This window comes from Pseudonaja textilis, chromosome 14 (assembly GCF_049901715.1).
Source record: "Pseudonaja textilis isolate UNSWEBS1 chromosome 14, rPseTex1.2, whole genome shotgun sequence".
Classification (NCBI taxonomy): domain Eukaryota; kingdom Metazoa; phylum Chordata; class Lepidosauria; order Squamata; family Elapidae; genus Pseudonaja; species Pseudonaja textilis.
In genome coordinates, this window is record NC_142003.1 from 5,866,166 (window position 1) to 5,884,107 (window position 17,942).

The following is a 17,942-nucleotide window of genomic DNA, read 5'->3' on the forward strand; positions in this document are numbered from 1 at the left end:
TATTCTTAAAAAAAGAAAAAATTATAAATATATGTAATTAAAATAACACATTCCATTCCAATTCAATTCTATCATTAATGTTAATATTCATTAAAATCTTAATTTCTTTAACATTACTTTTCAATTAAATATCATGCTTCTATGGGAACAGTTATAAGCTTTCTATAATTAATTCCCCCCCCCACTTATATTTTATAAAACATTAACTAATTAAAATGTTCCCATCCCTTCCTAATTCAATTTTCTCATTTATTTTATTTCACTTATTAACAAACATTTCACTAAATTACACGATTTTATCCCTCATTTTAATCAGACATTGTTTCCAATTTTCTAAAGTTATTTCTATTACTAATATAACAATACAATCTTATGTATCTTTACAGAATCCCTTTTTCAGTTACATTTTCACCCATTATCTCTAAATAGGCCCTGCTTCTCTATATCTTGTTTTGATCCTTTGTAACTTCTTTTCCTTTCCTTCTTCCCTCTCTTCTTCTCTCTCCCCTTTTTACCCCCTTGTCTCTCTACCTCTATTTCTCTCTTCTGCGTTCCCCTTTTCTGTTGCTTTCCAGTATTATACTTATTTTTTGAATTATTTTTCTTTTCTTTGGTTGTTTTTTTAAGTCTTAAATTCTCCATTTTCTTCCCCCCCCGCCTTTCCTTTTTCTTCCCCACATACAATTACTTGTTCATTAAAGATGGCTTCTTCTTTGTCCCAGTCTTCTTGTTTTGCAGACGTTTCTTGTTTCTCATAGTTCCAAATCTCCATTTCTAAGAATTGAAAAACGAAGCCAAAAGAACTCCTCCCTTCTTGTGCATCTTCTTTGTACTTTTTAAGTTCCATTTTCAATTCATCCAGAAGTAGTGCCATTGTATAAATTTTTAAACAATCACCCGATTAATTTTAGTCATTCAAATGCAATAACCAAGAATCCAAAGATCACCAAGTAATCCAAATACACGCAAGCTGTTTCTTTTTGCTCTTTTCTTTCACTTTCTCTTCCTGGGGTTCTACTGTTTACTTACAAAGTTTCAGTTAAAATGTATCTTTTAGAAGTCTTGTTGAAGTATTACTGTAGATTCCTTTTAATTCCAGGCAGTCTCCTCCCTCTTTTCAGCCCTTTTATTCTTTTTCTCTCCTTCCTGCTTATGAAAAAATTCTTAGTGTCCAGAAATCTTTGTTATGCCTTTGACATTTTGTTTTATTTTCAGCTTAATTGCCTGTTGATGTCAAAGCAGATTTTTCCGATTTCTTATTTAAGTCTCTTAGTTGTCAGTATAGGGAAAGGGAGAGAAGAAAAAAACCCCAAACCTTTCCCTTTTCACTTTCCTTCGCTTCTTCAGAGTCTTCTTTGGGAACGATGTTATTTTTTTGTAAGTTTAAATTCCAGGGTACCTTAGTTGTTGCTTTTGCAATTTAACCCAGTCAGCCAAAACTTTCACTTCTTATCTTCCTCCTGCACATTCTTTTCCGGTCGAGTTCTTCTTTGAGGTGGCCATTTCTGACCACCGCTCCAACCGCCTTCGGGAAAGGGAGAAATGGCCAGCTGAGGAGGAGAGATGCGGCTCTCCTCAACCCTGCTGGCAGTCTCCCCCCTCTTCACCACCTCTACAGGGTGGCTTAGCCCCGAAACCGGCTGGCTCGGGGCGCTCCAGCGGCAAGCCCAGACCGAAACCGCGCACGATCGCAGATTTCTGTCTATCGCCGAAGGAACTCAAACCGGAAGCCAACTATATATTGCCACCTTGTCTTGTCCTCTGTGGAATGCAGCTCCAGAATCACATTCTTTGCGAGGGAGATCTGTCTCGTGTCATGTGCAAAATCTGGAACTCATCCTTGTCTTCCACCTAGCTCTTCTATTCAAGGAACATAATGAGAGAATATTTGTAGCTCAGGGTTGACATGAGGGCTCCTTGGTGCTATCTGAGCTTGGTGGTTTTCTTGCAGACATTTCATGACCCAACTAGGTAACAACATCAGTGCTAGGAGTGGGGTTGGTGGAGAATAGGGGAAAGGGAAGGGAGGAGAGGAGGGGAAGGAGGAGAACTGAGGGGTTCTTGATGTTCTCTTGAGGTTGGTGGTTTTCTCGCAGATGTTTAATTACCAAACTAGGTAACACCATCAGTGCTATGATGTTACCTAGCTTGATAATGAAATGTTTGCAAGCTCAAAGAGCACCAAAGGGCTACAAAATAGATTTATCAGATCAATTTCCAGCAAAGGTGATTCTGGATCAAAACTAAACCAATAGAAATTGGATCCAGCAATTTTTGATGACTGTTATTCAGTGAATTGTGGTCATTAAATGAATATAGTTTTCTCCAATGAAAGAAGGAGTCTAGAAGGAGGGTTAAAATAGGTGTGAACTATCCTCTGGTTGTTTTGCCCCACAGCAATCAATTTCTCTAAAAGAAAGTTAGATTCTCTTTATTCAGGATTTTGGACTGTACAATACAGTTCACGAACACATAAGGTCAAAACTCCAGGTGAAACTAAACCAAAGCACAAAATAAAACAATACAGTATTTGTAATTTAATCAGCATGCCCGTATACAATATTAGATGGAGTCAGACTGAATTTAAATGAGAATATCAAGCAAAATCTTGAATGTTTTTATGGGACTTATCCCAAAATGATTTGAGCCCCACCTCCAATAATAAGGGCACAGATGTCATTTAAAACTTTTCTTGATGGATCAGTTTGGTGCGTTTGGAGAATCTCTATTAAAAAAAAGAAGCATATAGTGTCCATGGTGACTTCTTTTGATTTGTTTATTTCAGTGGATTTCCCCCCACCCTCCAAAAAATCTGGCTACTTTTACGACGGGTGGACTTCAATTCCCAGCATTCCTCAGCCAGCATACTTAAAAGCCCACATCTCTTAAAGCTCCTAGGTTTGCAAAACACCGATTTCTTTAATGACCCCGCTCCTGCAGGTTAAGCCCTAGATCAGTTTACATACAAAGGCACCAGTTCTCAAAAATGGGGGATGAACGCCGATCATTTCCATTTAATGCCCCCATAATCCCTTGCGAGGTGGAGTCTGGGCAACTGAATGGAGTTGAGTTGTTTACTGGCCTGGATGCCCTTCCTGTCACCAATGAGTTTTGTTCACTAGATATATTCTCAACATGCCCAGAGAGAGAAATATCTGTCTCTACCTATGATCGAACGCACAGCCAACTGTCAACTCATAGAACATTTTGTATACACGTTTTATAGTTGATAATAGAAAGAAAGGGGGGTGGAGTTTCAAAGTGCAGGTGGCAGTGTGGAATCGAAAGTACATTCCGTTCATATTTTCTTCAAAGACTGATTAGATGACTGAAGCTTCTGCCATGCAAAAATCTAATTGCAGAGCATGATTGATGAATCTTGGCTATGGAGGTGTTTCGTTGGATGATACACCCAGAGGGGTGGAGGGGAAAAACAGGATCAAGGGTGACAGTGAATCACGAATCTCAGAGTTGGCTACGTCCAGGCTAATGCCGGCATGTTAACTTTTAATAAATCCTTTGAAGTTTTGGGAGTGTAGCTCAAGGCTCATGATTTAATTGGAATAACTGCCGGAATCCTGACAGGCAAGAGCTAGTGGATGAGCACATATCCCTGGAGTTTATTCCCCCAAATAAATCCATTTGTCATCTCTCTCTGGCCAAGACAGAGACCAAATGTAGCAAAGGCTGCCCAGATTCACTGGGGTCTCCAGGGGCGCTTTTGACGTGATGTTGGAAGAGTCCTTCCGCGTCTGCAGGTTGGTCGGACACCGTGATTCTCCGTCGGAAATTCTGCCCCAGCAAGATGTAGATGAAAGGGTTAAGGCAGCTGTTGGCATAACCCAGGCTGATCGCCACATTGTAGGCGTAATAGAAGGGCAAGGTGGGCTCGATGGCCAGTTGGATGAGTTGTAGGACGTGGAACGGAGCCCAACACAAGAAGAAGGCCAGGCAGATGGCAATGGCGATGCGTGTCACCCGTTTGATCCGGAGCTGGGTGCCTCTTTGCCTGGTCAGGGCTTCAGAAGATCTGGCCATCTTCAGGAGGATTCTCTGGTAGGCCACTGTGATGACCACAAATGGGATGGCAAAAGCAAGGAAGAACTGGTAGAGGGTATACCAGTAGATGTCCCACCGAGGATCCGGTAGACGTATCCCGCACCCCAGGAGCTCTCCTGGCAAGGGAATGAGCTGGGCGTACATCCAGACTGGAGTGATACTGAGAAAGGAGAGGGCCCAGAGCAGGCATATGACCATGATGGCCAGAGAAGGTTTCCTGAAGCGTGTGGAGGAGAAAGGATAGACGGTAGCCAAGTAGCGGTCAATGGACATGGCGGTGAGGATGTAAGTGCTGGTGAACTGGCTGTTGGCATCCAAGGCGGTAATGATGGTGCACATGGTCCCTCCGAATTTCCAGCTTCCTTGGCCCAACAGCTGGTGGATGAGGAAAGGCATCCCCAGAAGGAACAGGAGGTCCACCAAGGAAAGGTTGACGATGAAGATATCAGGTACGGTGCTGCTGGGGCTGGATTTCTTGAAGACGGCACAGATCACCAGGCTGTTGCCAATGATGCCCACCAGACAGATGATACCGAAGAGGGTGGACATGATGATGGTCGAATAACTCATGGAGCCGAGGTCGCCTATGAAGAAAAGAGAGAGGAAGAAAGAGGGTACTTGAAGTGCCATGTCTTGTTCAAGAATCCTCAGCTAAAGAAGAAACTGGGTCACCAGAGCTTGAGGTGACTAATAATTACCTCAGATCAGATTCCTGGAACTTTGGAGCTACAATTCCATGTCCAGGACACCTCAAGAGAGAAAGCACCATGGAGGACAGAAGGAAAGGGGAAACCTTTAACTATATTTAAGAGTGTGAATAAGGTTCTGAAACAAAGATCTCCAAACTTGGCAACGTTATGACTTGTGGACTTCAACTCCCAAAATGGCTGACTGAGGAAGAGGACGCCTATGCCCAAGTAAGCCTTAACTCAAGAGATCCACCTCCTTCTTAGTTACCTTCTTAGTTATGAGCTCTGGTGGCGCAGTGGTTAGAGTGCAGTACTGCAGGCTACTGCTGCCTGGTGGCTGCCTGCAATTTGGCAATTCAAATCTCACCAGGCTCAAGGTTGACTAAGCCTTCCATCCTTCCGAGGTGGGTAAAACGAGGACCCAAATTGTTGGGGGCAATAGGGTTAGGTTAACCACGGTATATCATGCTGTGTAAACCTAGCTAGAAAGGTGTGCAAAGAATAGAATAGAATTCTTTATTGGCCAAGTGTGAACACACAAGGAATTTGTCTTGGTGCAAATGTTTTCGGTGTACATAAAATAAAAGATACAAAGGCAGACTAACTTTGAAGAAAGCCCATCTGGTCACTAAGATGGTTAACGGAACCTTCTGGACACAATCAGAAGTGTGGATTGAATTTGGATAGAATGCTAAGCCATGGCTTGCTTCTCATGGTTAAGCATGCTTCCTGAACTGTTCAATCATGGCTAGATTTAGACAACGCACTAAGGGGAAAACCACGTTATGGCTTCAGGTAAAGTGTTGAAGTGATGTATTTTAGCAAACCTGGACCAGAAAGGAGATGTGCGCAGAATCTCCTGGTTCATTTCAGATCCATTACAATAGTGTTTTTCAACTTTGCCAACTCTTAAGAGTTGTGGACTTCGATTCTCAGAATTCCCTAGCCACTGAAGGTTGAAAAACACCGCATTACATTGTATTAGCTGATTTCTATACTGATCCTTACAAGAAGAGTATAAACTTTAAGGAATTATGAGCAAAACGTGCAGCGTTTTCTAATTATTAGCTCAAGAATTCTAGGAGTTCATAGGTCTTAAAAATTGGGCATAGTCCTCCATCCCCCCCAGACAATATATACTAATTTAGAGTAGAGCTCTGAAGAGTCCCACTGATTTCAAGATACTTAAATCCAAGCACCTCTTTGAAGCCAAACTCCATAGCTGCTACCTTTTGGTCTAAAAGAGCTTTCTGTGCATGCCCAGAAACTCTTTTCCATCTTCTTTGAAGAGCTCACTCCATCAGGTTGACTTCTTTTGATGCTTGGAAAGATCCGGTGCTTTCAATCGAGGGATCGTCTTGAATTCAGTTGCACCAACCGCCCAGATCAAAGGGCTAAGCAGAATAATTTTGTAATAGCCAGACGGGGCGTCCAATTCTTCTCATTACAAGGAGAAGCAAGCATTATCTTGGTTAGGTTTGAGAAATGCAGATGAAACAGAAACCAAATCAATCAGAATAGGCAAACCTCATTAACAAAGGGGAAAGCCAAAAATTACCTCAGCTGGATAGGTGAAATCTTTCATCCCCTAATTTTGCCTTTAATATACAAACACACAGAGCCACAATAATATCTTGGGCATTTAACAATACGAAAATGAACAAAATCTGTGCAGCCAAAGGGAATCCCCTGCGGCCAATCGAAATATGAAAATGCACAACCTCTTGAGACATTTCCCTGGCTGGCTATGAAATATTTCCTCGCTAGTTTCTGCCTTCCTCTCCCCCTCATCCTCTTCCTCCAGGTTTAAAAATCAGAGAAAGTTTAGGATCAACACCATCCTGTTTTTCTTTCCTGATTTTCCCTGCATTTTTCTTTTTCTCTTTGCTTCAGCTTACCATTGGGAGGGAAGGCTCGTCCCAGCTCGGATCTGTTTAGAGCAGAATTGGAATCGTTGGAGGTCTGGTTGGTTTGGAAATCCATTCTTGGAGGGAACGTGTAGGAAAGCAATTAGATCCCCGGGGCTGGTGGGAAAGAGGGTAAGGTGGGATCACATGGAGATGGGATTCCCCAGGAGACGCTCGCTCTCTCTCTCTCTCTCTCTCATGCCTTCCACATTTCCTGATTCTTCGAGACGAGCGGTTTTGCCCGCTGCAGGAAAGGAGAAACGCACAGACACACAGCTCCACTCGCTTGTCTTGACTTCGCTTTTGTGTGTGTATTGCCTTCTGCACACGCCAGTGCCAGCCCCTTTGTGCATTTTGGGGGAGGATTTAGCTTGGGAACAGAGATGTGAGCTGTGGGGTTTAAGCCCACATCATGTTTATCGTAGACCTGGTGGGTGGGTTTGCAGGTGTGATCCAGGGACAACCAACCCTGGATTTAACGAGTTATCTCCAAGATATTTTTTAAGAGTGGTTGGTTGAATTAGAGGGTGTTTTGCAAATTGGGGGGGGGGAGAAACTGGGCAATAAGGGGTTGGAAAGCCCCCCGGAGTCTTTCCTCCTTTAAGAAAGCTTATCCTGCAGAGCCGAGTTGCTCCATGCTGCTCACAAGCCACAGTGAATTGCATTCAGAAGATACACAGATCCCGCACTACCTCGCAGTGTGGCTCTGTCGGTTGTGTGTGTTGAATTGGCTGTTTTTCTCCTGAAGTCGGCTCTCCTGGAGTGTGATTTGTCAAGAGTGGACTACAGACATCGCTCAGTAGGGCAAGAGGGCAAATTGAAGAGTGCAATCCTCATTTCCATTCATTTATTCTGGTTCACCCGTTTTCTTTGGCTCCCTCCTAACCTCACCCTATGTCAACTCCCAGAATGCAATTGTGGTCCTAAGTTGAGGGCTACCTGTATATCTTTTGATGTTGGGTGGGAAAAATGTGGCTAATGTCATCTTAAGCTTGGTCTTTCAATAAATTCTTACCCAGATATCCAGCTTGTGTATCCAGAATCTCCCATGGAGAGATTTAATCCAAAACACGGAAGGGAAAATCCCTAAGACTTAGCTCTACTGGAGGGATACGAAAGTAATGCTGAGAAGTGGCATGTCCCCTGTTACAATCTTTGTATTTCTATGTTGTCCCTGTTTGCTGAAAAATCTGCATTTGCTAAATTCACACAACATGCTAAGGCCAAGCTAACTGAATTATTGCTTAGCTCCAAAATTCACCATCTGAGGCTTTCAGGGCTGAAAATCTTGGATCTCTGAAAGTTGCCCTTTTAGTTTTTAATGTAATAAAAGATGGAAATGATTAAAAGTGCACCTGTGCTATAATAATCCAGCCTATATTTAATTATATAATTATATAATTATATAGATAGATATAGATATAGATATAGATATAGATAGAGAGATAGATAGATAGATAGATAGATAGATAGATAGATAGATAGATAGATAGATCTATCTATCTATCTATCTATCTATCTATCTATCTATCTATCTATCTATCTATCTGGCACTTCACCATATATATGGTGAATATATATATGGTGAAGTGCCAGGGCTTCACGCATTCACACCATTGGTGCAAACTGAGAAATGGGACGGAGACAGCTTGGATGAAAAGTAACAGTTTAGTGGCAAATGTATATCTGATGACAGCTTTAGCAACGAAGCAGAAGAAAAACACTTAAAAAAAAGAAAATACTCAAAGTAGGGCTAGAAGTGACCGATACTCGGCATAGGAGAAGCCCCTGTGCTTAACCAACCAGCTTTCTGCCAAGCTGCTAAATACAACAGAAAAACAAATGATAAAACACAATTCCCCAATACTCAAGAAAGAAAGAATCAAAAATGTTTGACCTAACCCCAACCGAAACGCAATCAGGAAGAGATGCACCGGCTTTAATTTGGTGTCTGTTCCATTTGCTGTCGCCAACAGTGCAGTCGGGCTTAAAGACATTCCCCCTGTCCTACTTCCCATGTTAAATTCAACAAGGTTGTTGGGTTCCTGGACTCCAGGAGCAGCCGTACGTGGAAAGGCCTGCCTAAAAGCTGCCGAGAAGGTTCCCGAAATAATTGGAGCGAGGGCTCCGCTATCTCCGCGGCAGCCTCTGGAGAAATCCGTCTCTAATTCCCGTAATAAGAAGCTGAACCCTGATCCTCTCGGGGGGGTAAACAATTCTATAGAATACAGTAACAAGGATGTTTTTCCCAGCTATATTTCCCCCACCCCTAAAGTGCTAATGTCGGAGACATTTTGAGCCGCTATCCAATTTATTCGCACTCCTTGTTAGTCGTTTCTGGTTCTTCGTCAAAAAGGATCTTGGAGACAAAACCGCTTCCATTGGCATTCTCTCTCTTCATTGGGCCCCTGAGAGAGAGAGAGAGAGAGAGAGAGAGAGAGAGAGAGAGAGAGAGAGAGAGAGAGAGGGATCAAGATTGCAACTGTCATGGGTGACATCTCATTAGTGAACAGGACCGCTATTCAACATTTCATAATATTCATGACTTCGTGACCTTGTTTCAGGAGCTGTTTCAAAAGAGAACCGAAGGCCCTTCCTTCTGCCCTGAATTTTTTTTAAAAACGCTGACATGTCTTTCTCTCGATGGGTTTGGAAGTTGTGTTATTTTGTTTAGCATCAATTGCCAATTTGTTGTTTTGGCTGATTGTCGGTTCCAGCAGAAACTCTTATCTCTGTGCGGTGGCAGGGCCTGAGCTGGCTTGTTGTGCCACTGCATGGCGCATTCAGCGAAGGGGAATGCACACGTAAAATCTGGTGAAATATAAACTAATCACAGAGATTGGGAACTTGGACCACAAGCTAAATATAATTTTTGAGGTTGTGGATAAGTGTGGGATGTGAATGGCCACAAATGAGAGCTGACATTGGTTTGTGGGGAGAATGGAGCCCGTGCTGCAATTATAACTTAAGTGGAAATAGCCTAGAAAAAGAATAAAATAGGCTGTGGCAGAAGTATAAAAAAATACAGTAATTGTTAATTCTTCAAAATCTTGCAGAAATGAGCTGTGCTTCCACTGACAGCTCAGGGACCGGATACAGCCTGGAAGGGAATAAATGAATCACAAAGTGCGCTTTATTTTTCCTTGAATTTATACTGCCAAGCCAGTGTCTGGGGCAAGAAACAGTGCCAAGCTGGCTTGTGCAACCGTGGTTTGTCAAATGAGTCACACACAAGAGAGATTTATTATAAAACCTGGTCTGTGAACGATACACAGTCAAGCAAAACATTAACTTGCCTTAGAGTGAAGCTACTTTCTGAGGCTTGTGAACCATGGTTCAAAACTTTAGTTCGTTACAGCTTGTTCACAATCTACAGTTAGAGCAAACTGTAGTTCAGCACAATGCAGGAGCTCCACCGATCTGTTGGAACTGAATTTCCTTCAAAACATTTGCATGACTCCTTGTTTGAAGGGTAGTCAAGGCAGCAAATGTGGACTGCTCTGTCAGGCGTGAAGAATCAAGGGGACATGTAAATTCCGGTTCAGAAAATTTATTGCTCAAGCTTAGGACAAGAATCCAGTCCAGTAATGGTCAGCACTAAATTGGTGCTAGATAAGAGTTAACAAAAGTCAAGTGGGGCTGGGCTTGGAGCATTTGTGGACACATAAGGATTCTAGGCTACATCCTCACTTGACTCCACCTCCAATCTCTGCCTGCTCTTCTACATAATCCTATGGTTTTTGGCTGCTCTGGAACAATATATGGAATATAATTTATTATCAGACCTGTGGTACTTACTCTTGAATGGGCCAGTAGCTGAGCAGGGTTGTAAGAGACAGGTAACAAACGCTCAGCATTCCGGAAACCAGCAGCGACAGCATGCCCAATCCACCAAGAATGCAAAGCAAGGTGACGCCACCTAAGGATATTACGAAACCTAGCAAGAAGGAGATGAAATTAAACTTATGGCTTCTCTAGGGAATCTCTTTATTGCTTCATTGTCAATAGGTGGCAGCAACTAGCAAATTTACGGCTGGTCTAGACAGCTCAGCAGAGTAAGTAAGGCCTGGTTAGATCTTGTCTGGGAGGCCCCTAAGATATCTTAGGGTACTAGACTAGACTAGGAGAGTGAATAAAATCCTGTAAGGAGGCAATGAAGAATTACTTCTGCACTGTTGCCAAGGAAACAGGCCTCCTGCCATTAAACTTCAAGCAAGTTTAACTTTATTTATCGTCATTGGGTAGCCTTGAATGACAAATCACGTTGAAAGCTCTAAATTCCTTTTAAAGGCTCCAACTGTCTCCAGAGAGGCACGGTGGCATCGTCATCCCAACCCCAATCCCCCGAAGGCATGAATACCTTCCATGACGATCACTCCAATGCATGCCAGGACCGTGGTACTGACGACAAAAACCAGGAAAAACGCAATGGGGACGGCCGAGGCAGCAATAAATACCATCAGGGAGAGGGCAACGAAAGGGTGATCATCTAAATACTGGCCGACTCTGGAATTCATAAACGCAACCACCTGGGATATAAATGGAACAAAGGGAAATGTTTTTAAAGATCTGGTGTGTGTGTGTGTGTGTGTGTGTGTGTGTGTGTGTGTGTGTGTGTGTTCGTTCTGGGAAGCGAAGTTATTTCAGGAGGAAATCACTGAATAATAATAATAATAATAAATAATAATAATAATAATGCCTAATACAGGCAGTCCTCGACCTACGACTGCAATTGAGCCCCAAAATTTATGTTGCTAAGGGAGACAGTTATTAAGTGAGTTTTGCTCAGTTTTACGACCTTTCTTGTTGCAGTTGTTACGCGAGCCATCCGGTTCATTTAAGCAAATCTGGCTTGGTTTTGCTTGTCGTAAGCCAGCTGGAAAGGATGCAAAGGGTGATCACGTGACCACAAATACATGCCATTGTCCAAGTGTCCAAATTTTGATCATGTGACCATGGGGATGCTGCCACAATCAGTGCCATTGTAACTTTGGTCGTTAAGTGAATAGTTGTAAGTTGAGGACTACGTGTGTGTTGTTTAAGTGTGACTCTACTATGAATCTGTCTTGAATTTAGGACGGAAGCCCTGAATATCAGGATGAAACCATCTCTCCTGAATATCAAGAACATGCAATTATATTTAGTTGCAAAGTTAAAATTCATTTCAAAATGTTCAGAGATTCAACTGCCTTAGCAGAATAAAAAAAAAGGGGAGGAGGGTTTAGAATCCTTAGTGTTCTCTGTTTTAATTATTTATATTTATAATTTTTTCTTTTTTTAAGAATACAGTGTGTATTTTAAGAATGTACCAAGCAGAATCCAAATGGAAGTTATGTATTATATTGAATGTTACAACTTTAGGGAAAAGATATAAAGGCGTCATACTCCAATCAGTAACTACAGGAGAAATTTTGTTTAATGAGAAAAGATAATAGATAATTGAAACGGGACAGACAAAAAATATAAATACAATGATTTGAATTGAGATGAGATAATTAAAATAAAATTGAGAAAATTACAAGAGGGGAGAAGCTATGCAGAAAATGTAAAATAGTAATAAGATATGGTAATAAAGTAAAGTAATAAAATATAAAAATGAGCATGAACCTGAATTTGTGTCTGTACGAAGAAATGTAACCCAGGATTACGCTACTTCCAAAAAGATGTTTTATTTGTATTTTTTTTCTCTTTGTGAAAACTCAAATAAAATTTACCAAATAATAATAATAATAATAATAATCCTTAGTGTTCTCTGAGTTTGAAAAACGTTTTGTTACCCATCTAGGTAGAATCATCAGAGCTTGTTTTGAGGGCTTGTTATAGATATAAACCAATATAAAGTTGCACTGTTAGTCAGAGGCTGTTTGCACAATACACTAAGTTTGCTTGTCTTAACCATGATTTATTGAAGTGTTTTTGTTAAGATAAAGCAGGGATTCATAAAGGCTGATTTGATAAACCAGGCTGTTTGAGTTCACACATGCACAGAGATAAATAAACAAATCACGGGAGAAAAATGGTGAGAGCTAAGATTTTACACTAAGGTTATCCACTAAGAGAGGTCAAAAAATCAAGATGGCAGCCACAACCACACAAGGAGGCCCTTCTATTCTTCTCTGTCTCACAGACACACAAAAGATGGAGCCTTTGACGACGTGGTTGGAGTTATATCCAAACACACTTGGTTATTTCCCCCAATAACTTTGTAAATTTGTATTCGCACAGCCTAGTGCATTATTTAACACGATCCATTGCATTAACCCAATTGGCTGATCTTTGCCCTACCAAAACCCAAGCGTACTGGTTGGGTTCCTGCAAAACAGATTGCCAAATTTTAGCCTAGTTATTACGTAAAGATGGCTTGGAGACGAGAAAAAAGGAAGGATAACTCTCCTAACCGTCCAATTTTTATTTACACCTGCTCTTAGCTCAGCTTGCCTTTCCCTAAACAGAAGGAAAATGTCACCTAAAGCTATAAAGTCCTCCATAACTTACATGTGAGTTGCTATGTACTGTATCCATCACCGCCAGCCACCGTTCCTTTACCTCTTTGGACATGGTGACGCTTTCAAGCTTAAAAACCAATCAGTGCCTTTTCAAATCCTAAATCCTAGAAAGAGAATGAAAAAAGGGAATATTTCGACTGCTGCGTTTATTCAGGTTTGTAGAGGGAAAAGCTACTACAGGTAGTCCTTGGCTTACAACCATTTGTTTAGTGATCGTTCCGAAGTTACGACAGCGTTGTAAAAAAGTGATTTATGACCTTTTTCACACTTACGACCTCTGCAGCATCCCCATGGTCACGTGATCAAAATTCAGATGCTTGGCAACTGGCAAGTACTTTTGACGTTTGCAGTGTCCTGATCTCCTTTTGCGACCTTCTGACAGGCCAAGTGGAATGGGGAAGCCAGATTCACTTAACAACCGTGTTACTATCTTAACACCGGCAGTGATTCATTTAACAACGGTGGCAAGAAAGGTCCTAAAATGAGGCAAAACTAACAGAAATTTTAGGATCAACTGTTGGTTGTAAGTCAAAGACTCCCTGTATTCAAACATTCTTAGATGATAGCCTTTAGGATCTCTGTTTTGCTAGGAAACGTACATTTTTAGAAACAGATAACTTCATTTTCTTCCCTTGTCCTCTTATGACAGCAGTGAGATTCCACATGGTTGCAATTCCTCAGTAGAACCTTTACATTTGTATTGGCAAGCTCAAGGCTGCCTGCTTACTACAGTTTTACAATGTTTCCACAGTGTATAAAGTTGTAAAAGAGGAAGGAAATAACAGGCAGGTGGAAGTAAGACAAACAAGGTTGTTTTTTTTTAAATAAAAAGCATGCTTTCCACATGAAATGATGAAGGAATTGCTCTGAGGTCTTTGCTATCCAGAAACAAATATTCAAACAACCCCTCACTGGATAGCAGATGCCCTGTTGAATGTCTGCCTGCCTGCCTGTCTTCTATAACTCCCCAGTTGCAAGATTGCAAGCCAAAGTAGCCGGTTGGTCTTTAAAATCTGACAAAAGCAGGGCGTCCCAAGTGCAAGGGCACTATCCTGTTGGTCCTCTGCCTGACCTGCCAGCCTCAGCAGGGGCAGTAATCTATCCTGTTGGACCTCTGCCTGACCTGCCAGCCTCAAAGGGGGCAATGGGGTGGTGGCGGAAATCTATCCTGTTGGACCTCTGCCTGAACCTCCAGCCTGGGCAAAACCTGAAGGGCAGTGTGAGGGAAAGCCCTGCCCTGTTGAACTACTGCCTGACTATCAACAGGGGCAAGGGGAGGGGAGGGGTGGGGATGAGGGAGGACTCTGCCCTGTTGAACCTCTTGCCTGACCCTCAACAGGCCCAACGCGGGGTGGGTGGGAGGACTCTTGTCCTGTCGGACCTCTGCCTGACCCTCCACCCTCAGCAGCACCCGAGGGGGCCTCGGCGAGGCCGGCTGCCCTGTTGAACATCGGCCTGCCCCCCTCTCCCCCCCCCAAAGCCCGAGCCGAGTCCGCGGTAAAGACGCTCCCCTGACGGACCTCGGCCTGCGAAGCAACCTTGGCCGCCGTTTTTTTTTTCCCTCCTCCCCGGAGGGAAAGGGCGACGAAGCGGGCCGGGCCTGCCTGCCTCCCTCCCTCGCTCCCTCGGCGTCACGTACCTCCACCGGGCCGCCCAAAAAAAAGAGGCCGAGAGCAGCGCCGCCTCAGCCGACCGGGCCTTGTTGGGCGCCTCCGGGGCCGCCTTCCCCTTCGCGTCGCCCGTCGGCTTCTCCTAATTCGCTCTCCTCGCCTTCATGCCGGCGCGGTCGGCCTCTCCGGAAAGGAGCCCGGCTCCTCCCTTGCAAGGCGCAGCAATGAAGCCGGCACAGAAAGAGAGAAGGAGAGAGGATGGTGGTGGTTCACTCCGATGGTGGCTGGGCACGCAGCCCGCCAGATGTTGTCGGCATTTATTATTATTATTGTTGTTCTTGTTGTTGTTGTTCTTGTTGTACACAAAAATGACAGCATACACAGCAGACGGGACAACCATGCTGGGTTTCGTATCACAAATCACTAGTTGAACACTTCCCAAGTCGTCGTCGTCTTCTTCTTCTTCTTCTTCTTCTTCTTCTTCTTCTCCTTCTCCTCCTCCTCCTCCTCCTCCTTCTTCTTCCTCTTCTTCTTCTTCTTCTTCTTCTTCACAAAAATGATAGTATACACAGCAGGCAAGACAACCATGCTGGGTTTCGTATCACAAATCACTAGTTGAACACTTCCCAATTGTTGTTGTTGTTATTATTATTGTTATTATTATTATTATATAATGCCTTGGGAAGGCCGCCTTCGGAATACCGCACCCAGTTTTGGTCACTACAATATTAAAAAGATGTTGAGACTCTGGAAATAATGCAGAGAACAGCAACCAGGAGGATGAGGGGGTTAAAAACCTATGAAGAACAGATGCAGAAACTGGGCCTGGCTAGTCTAGGGAAGGGAAGGACCAGGGGAGAGACAGGATAGTGGTCTTCCAATATTTGAGGGGTTGCCACAGAGAGAAAGAGGGGGTCAAGCTATTTCCAAAGCAAAAGAAAGAAAGAAGGATGGAAGGAAGGAAGGAAGGAAGGAAAGAAAGAAAGAAAAAAAGAAAAGAAAGAAAGAAAGAAAGAAAGAAAGAAAGAAAGAAAGAAAGAAAGAAAGACATCTGAGCAAACCATGGATGGACAGAAGACATGTCTAGTTTAAGGAAAAGAAGGATGGGGTGACATGAGAGCAGTCTTCCAGTATCTCAGGGGCTGCCCCAAAGTAGAGGGAGTCAAGCTATTCTCCAAAGCACCTGAAGGACAAGAAGCAATGGATGGATAATCAAGGAGAGAAGCAACCTGGAACTAAGGAGAAATAGTGGCAGGAATTTGGTATGTCTAAGGAAGAGAAGGACCAGGTGGGGTGACATGGTGATAGCAGTCTTCTGATATCTCAGGGGCTACCCCAAAGAAGAAGGAGTCAAGCTGTTCTCCAAAGCACCTGAAGACAGGAGAAGAAGCAAAGGATGGAAGCTAATCAAGGAGAGAAGCAAACTAGAACTAAGGAGACTTTTTCTCATTTTAATCACTTCCTGAGTTAATTTGAAATGAGCAGAGCACGCCTATTGATGCCACTTCTTTTTGTTAAGCCAACATTGAGGTTCCAAGAAGAAGAACTCTGGCATTCAGATGTTCCTCAGTTACAATTTCCAGAATATCTCTGAAACATGGCCAAAAGTGAAGGAGATCTGACTACCTCCCCACCCGAAATGACACTGGGTGGAATACATTTTAAAAAGCAAAAAGCAATAAAAAAACAACAAACCCAGAGCAAGAGCTCATGTACATCCAGAAGAGAAAACTATCCATTAAAATAAATCAAAAGAACAACAACAGGAACCTAACATCCAACCACCCAAGAGATCCTGGGAAACTTTGGGATTGTCCTAGAGATGGGAACCTTAATGGATTTAACACAGGCTCCAAAAAGTAAAAATGGCTTCACAACCTTTGTGATTGCAGCCCTGGTCCATTTTGACACAAGCTGCCATTTTAACTTTTTGAACCTGCTGCCTCTGGATACCTGGACAGAGAAGGAACACCTCCTAGGAGGCCCTAAGGCAGTAATGGCGAACCTTTTTGTTGTGTGCCGAAATGCAATGCACTCCACCCCCCTGCGCATGCATGCACAACACTGCCGCTCCTCTCCCTTACCTGCACTGTGCATGTTTGTGTCTCCCAGCTGATTTTTGGCCCATTTGAGGCCATTTTCGCGCTCCCGGAGGCTTGAGGAAGCCTCTGTAGTCTCGGGAGGCCAAAAAACGGGCCTGTTTTGGCACTTCTGGTATTTCCAGAAGGCCCGTTTTTCCACCTCCTGAGGCTTCAAAGGCTTCCCTCGAGCCTCCGGGAGGGCGGAAATGGCCTGAAACAGGCCGAAAATCAGCTGGGAGGCACGCGCTTGTGCAGTGCAGCTAAGTTTGGCTGGGGCTCACATGCCCACACAAATGGCTCTGCGTGCCACCTGTGGCATGTGTGCCATAGGTTCACCATCCCGGCCCTAAGAAATGGCATTGTTTAAAATTAAAGGGCTTGGAGATCTGTCTTCCCAGGTAGGCTGGGATCATACTGGAAGATAAACTTAAATGCAGGTCATCCTCAACTTATGACCACAAGCGTCTGAATTTTGATCATGGGGGAAGCTGCAATGGTCGTCAGCGTGCATAACAGTCATAAGTCACTTTTTTCAGTCGGGTTGTAATTTCAAACAGTCACTAAATGAACTGTTGTAAGTTAAGGACTGCCTGTACTACACTTGTTCTATATGTATTTGGTCAAGCCTGGTTAGACACACAAGGAATTTGTCCCTGGGACAGAAGCACCCCGTGTACTTGTAAAACAATAGAATATAATAATAATTAATAATACTAAAGTGTACAGCCAATAAAAGAGGGGAGTAAAAAAACAACAACAACGGCAGTTACAATGCCAAAAATTGGTTTCTTGGAAGCGGCTGTACTAAAATAAATGAAAATGAGCCCAGTGCTATGTCCTTATTCTCCCTCAAAGCTCTTTGCTACCCTTTCTCTCCATTGCTGCCCCAGTCACTCCCCTGGTTCTACCTTAAGTGCCCCGTCCATCTTACCATATCAAAACAGTGTTCGCCTGTTAAACAAACCACCTTTCGCAGGAGGAGCCGCTGGTGAAGATTCAGGCTGGCAGGCATGGCGTGGCCCAGCAGCCAACTGGGCGGAGTGGGAGGGGGGTGGTGAACTGTGGGAAGAGCGGAGTCAGGTTGCTTAGT

The 17,942-nt window shown here is 43.3% G+C and overlaps 2 protein-coding genes across 5 annotated transcripts; both read right to left on the reverse strand.

The window, feature by feature from the left end:
- Positions 1 to 2,149: 2,149 nt before the first annotated feature.
- Positions 2,150 to 7,013, reverse strand: LOC113452598 (melanin-concentrating hormone receptor 1-like). Of its 2 annotated transcripts, none has more exons than XM_026724062.2 (2): positions 6,647 to 7,013; positions 2,150 to 4,643 (listed from the first exon to the last, which is right to left on the reverse strand). In XM_026724062.2, the coding sequence occupies exons 1-2, from the start codon at positions 6,729 to 6,731 to the stop codon at positions 3,646 to 3,648; spliced, it is 1,083 nt and encodes a 360-aa protein (XP_026579847.1). In that variant the 5' UTR covers positions 6,732 to 7,013; the 3' UTR covers positions 2,150 to 3,645. The 2 variants fall into 2 exon arrangements, with proteins under 2 accessions (XP_026579847.1, XP_087798181.1); XM_087942055.1 differs by lacking the exon at positions 6,647 to 7,013 and adding an exon at positions 4,758 to 5,107.
- A 1,291-nt stretch (positions 7,014 to 8,304) lies between these two features.
- LDAF1 (lipid droplet assembly factor 1) lies at positions 8,305 to 17,871 on the reverse strand. 3 transcript variants are annotated; one of them, XM_087912735.1, is made up of 5 exons: positions 17,784 to 17,871; positions 13,151 to 13,265; positions 11,016 to 11,184; positions 10,454 to 10,592; positions 8,305 to 9,063 (listed from the first exon to the last, which is right to left on the reverse strand). In XM_087912735.1, the coding sequence occupies exons 2-5, from the start codon at positions 13,211 to 13,213 to the stop codon at positions 8,967 to 8,969; spliced, it is 468 nt and encodes a 155-aa protein (XP_087768861.1). In that variant the 5' UTR covers positions 13,214 to 13,265; positions 17,784 to 17,871; the 3' UTR covers positions 8,305 to 8,966. The 3 variants fall into 3 exon arrangements, with proteins under 3 accessions (XP_087768861.1, XP_026560063.1, XP_026560065.1); XM_026704278.2 differs by lacking the exon at positions 17,784 to 17,871 and adding an exon at positions 14,801 to 15,186; XM_026704280.2 differs by lacking the exon at positions 17,784 to 17,871 and adding an exon at positions 14,682 to 15,058.
- Positions 17,872 to 17,942: the final 71 nt, after the last annotated feature.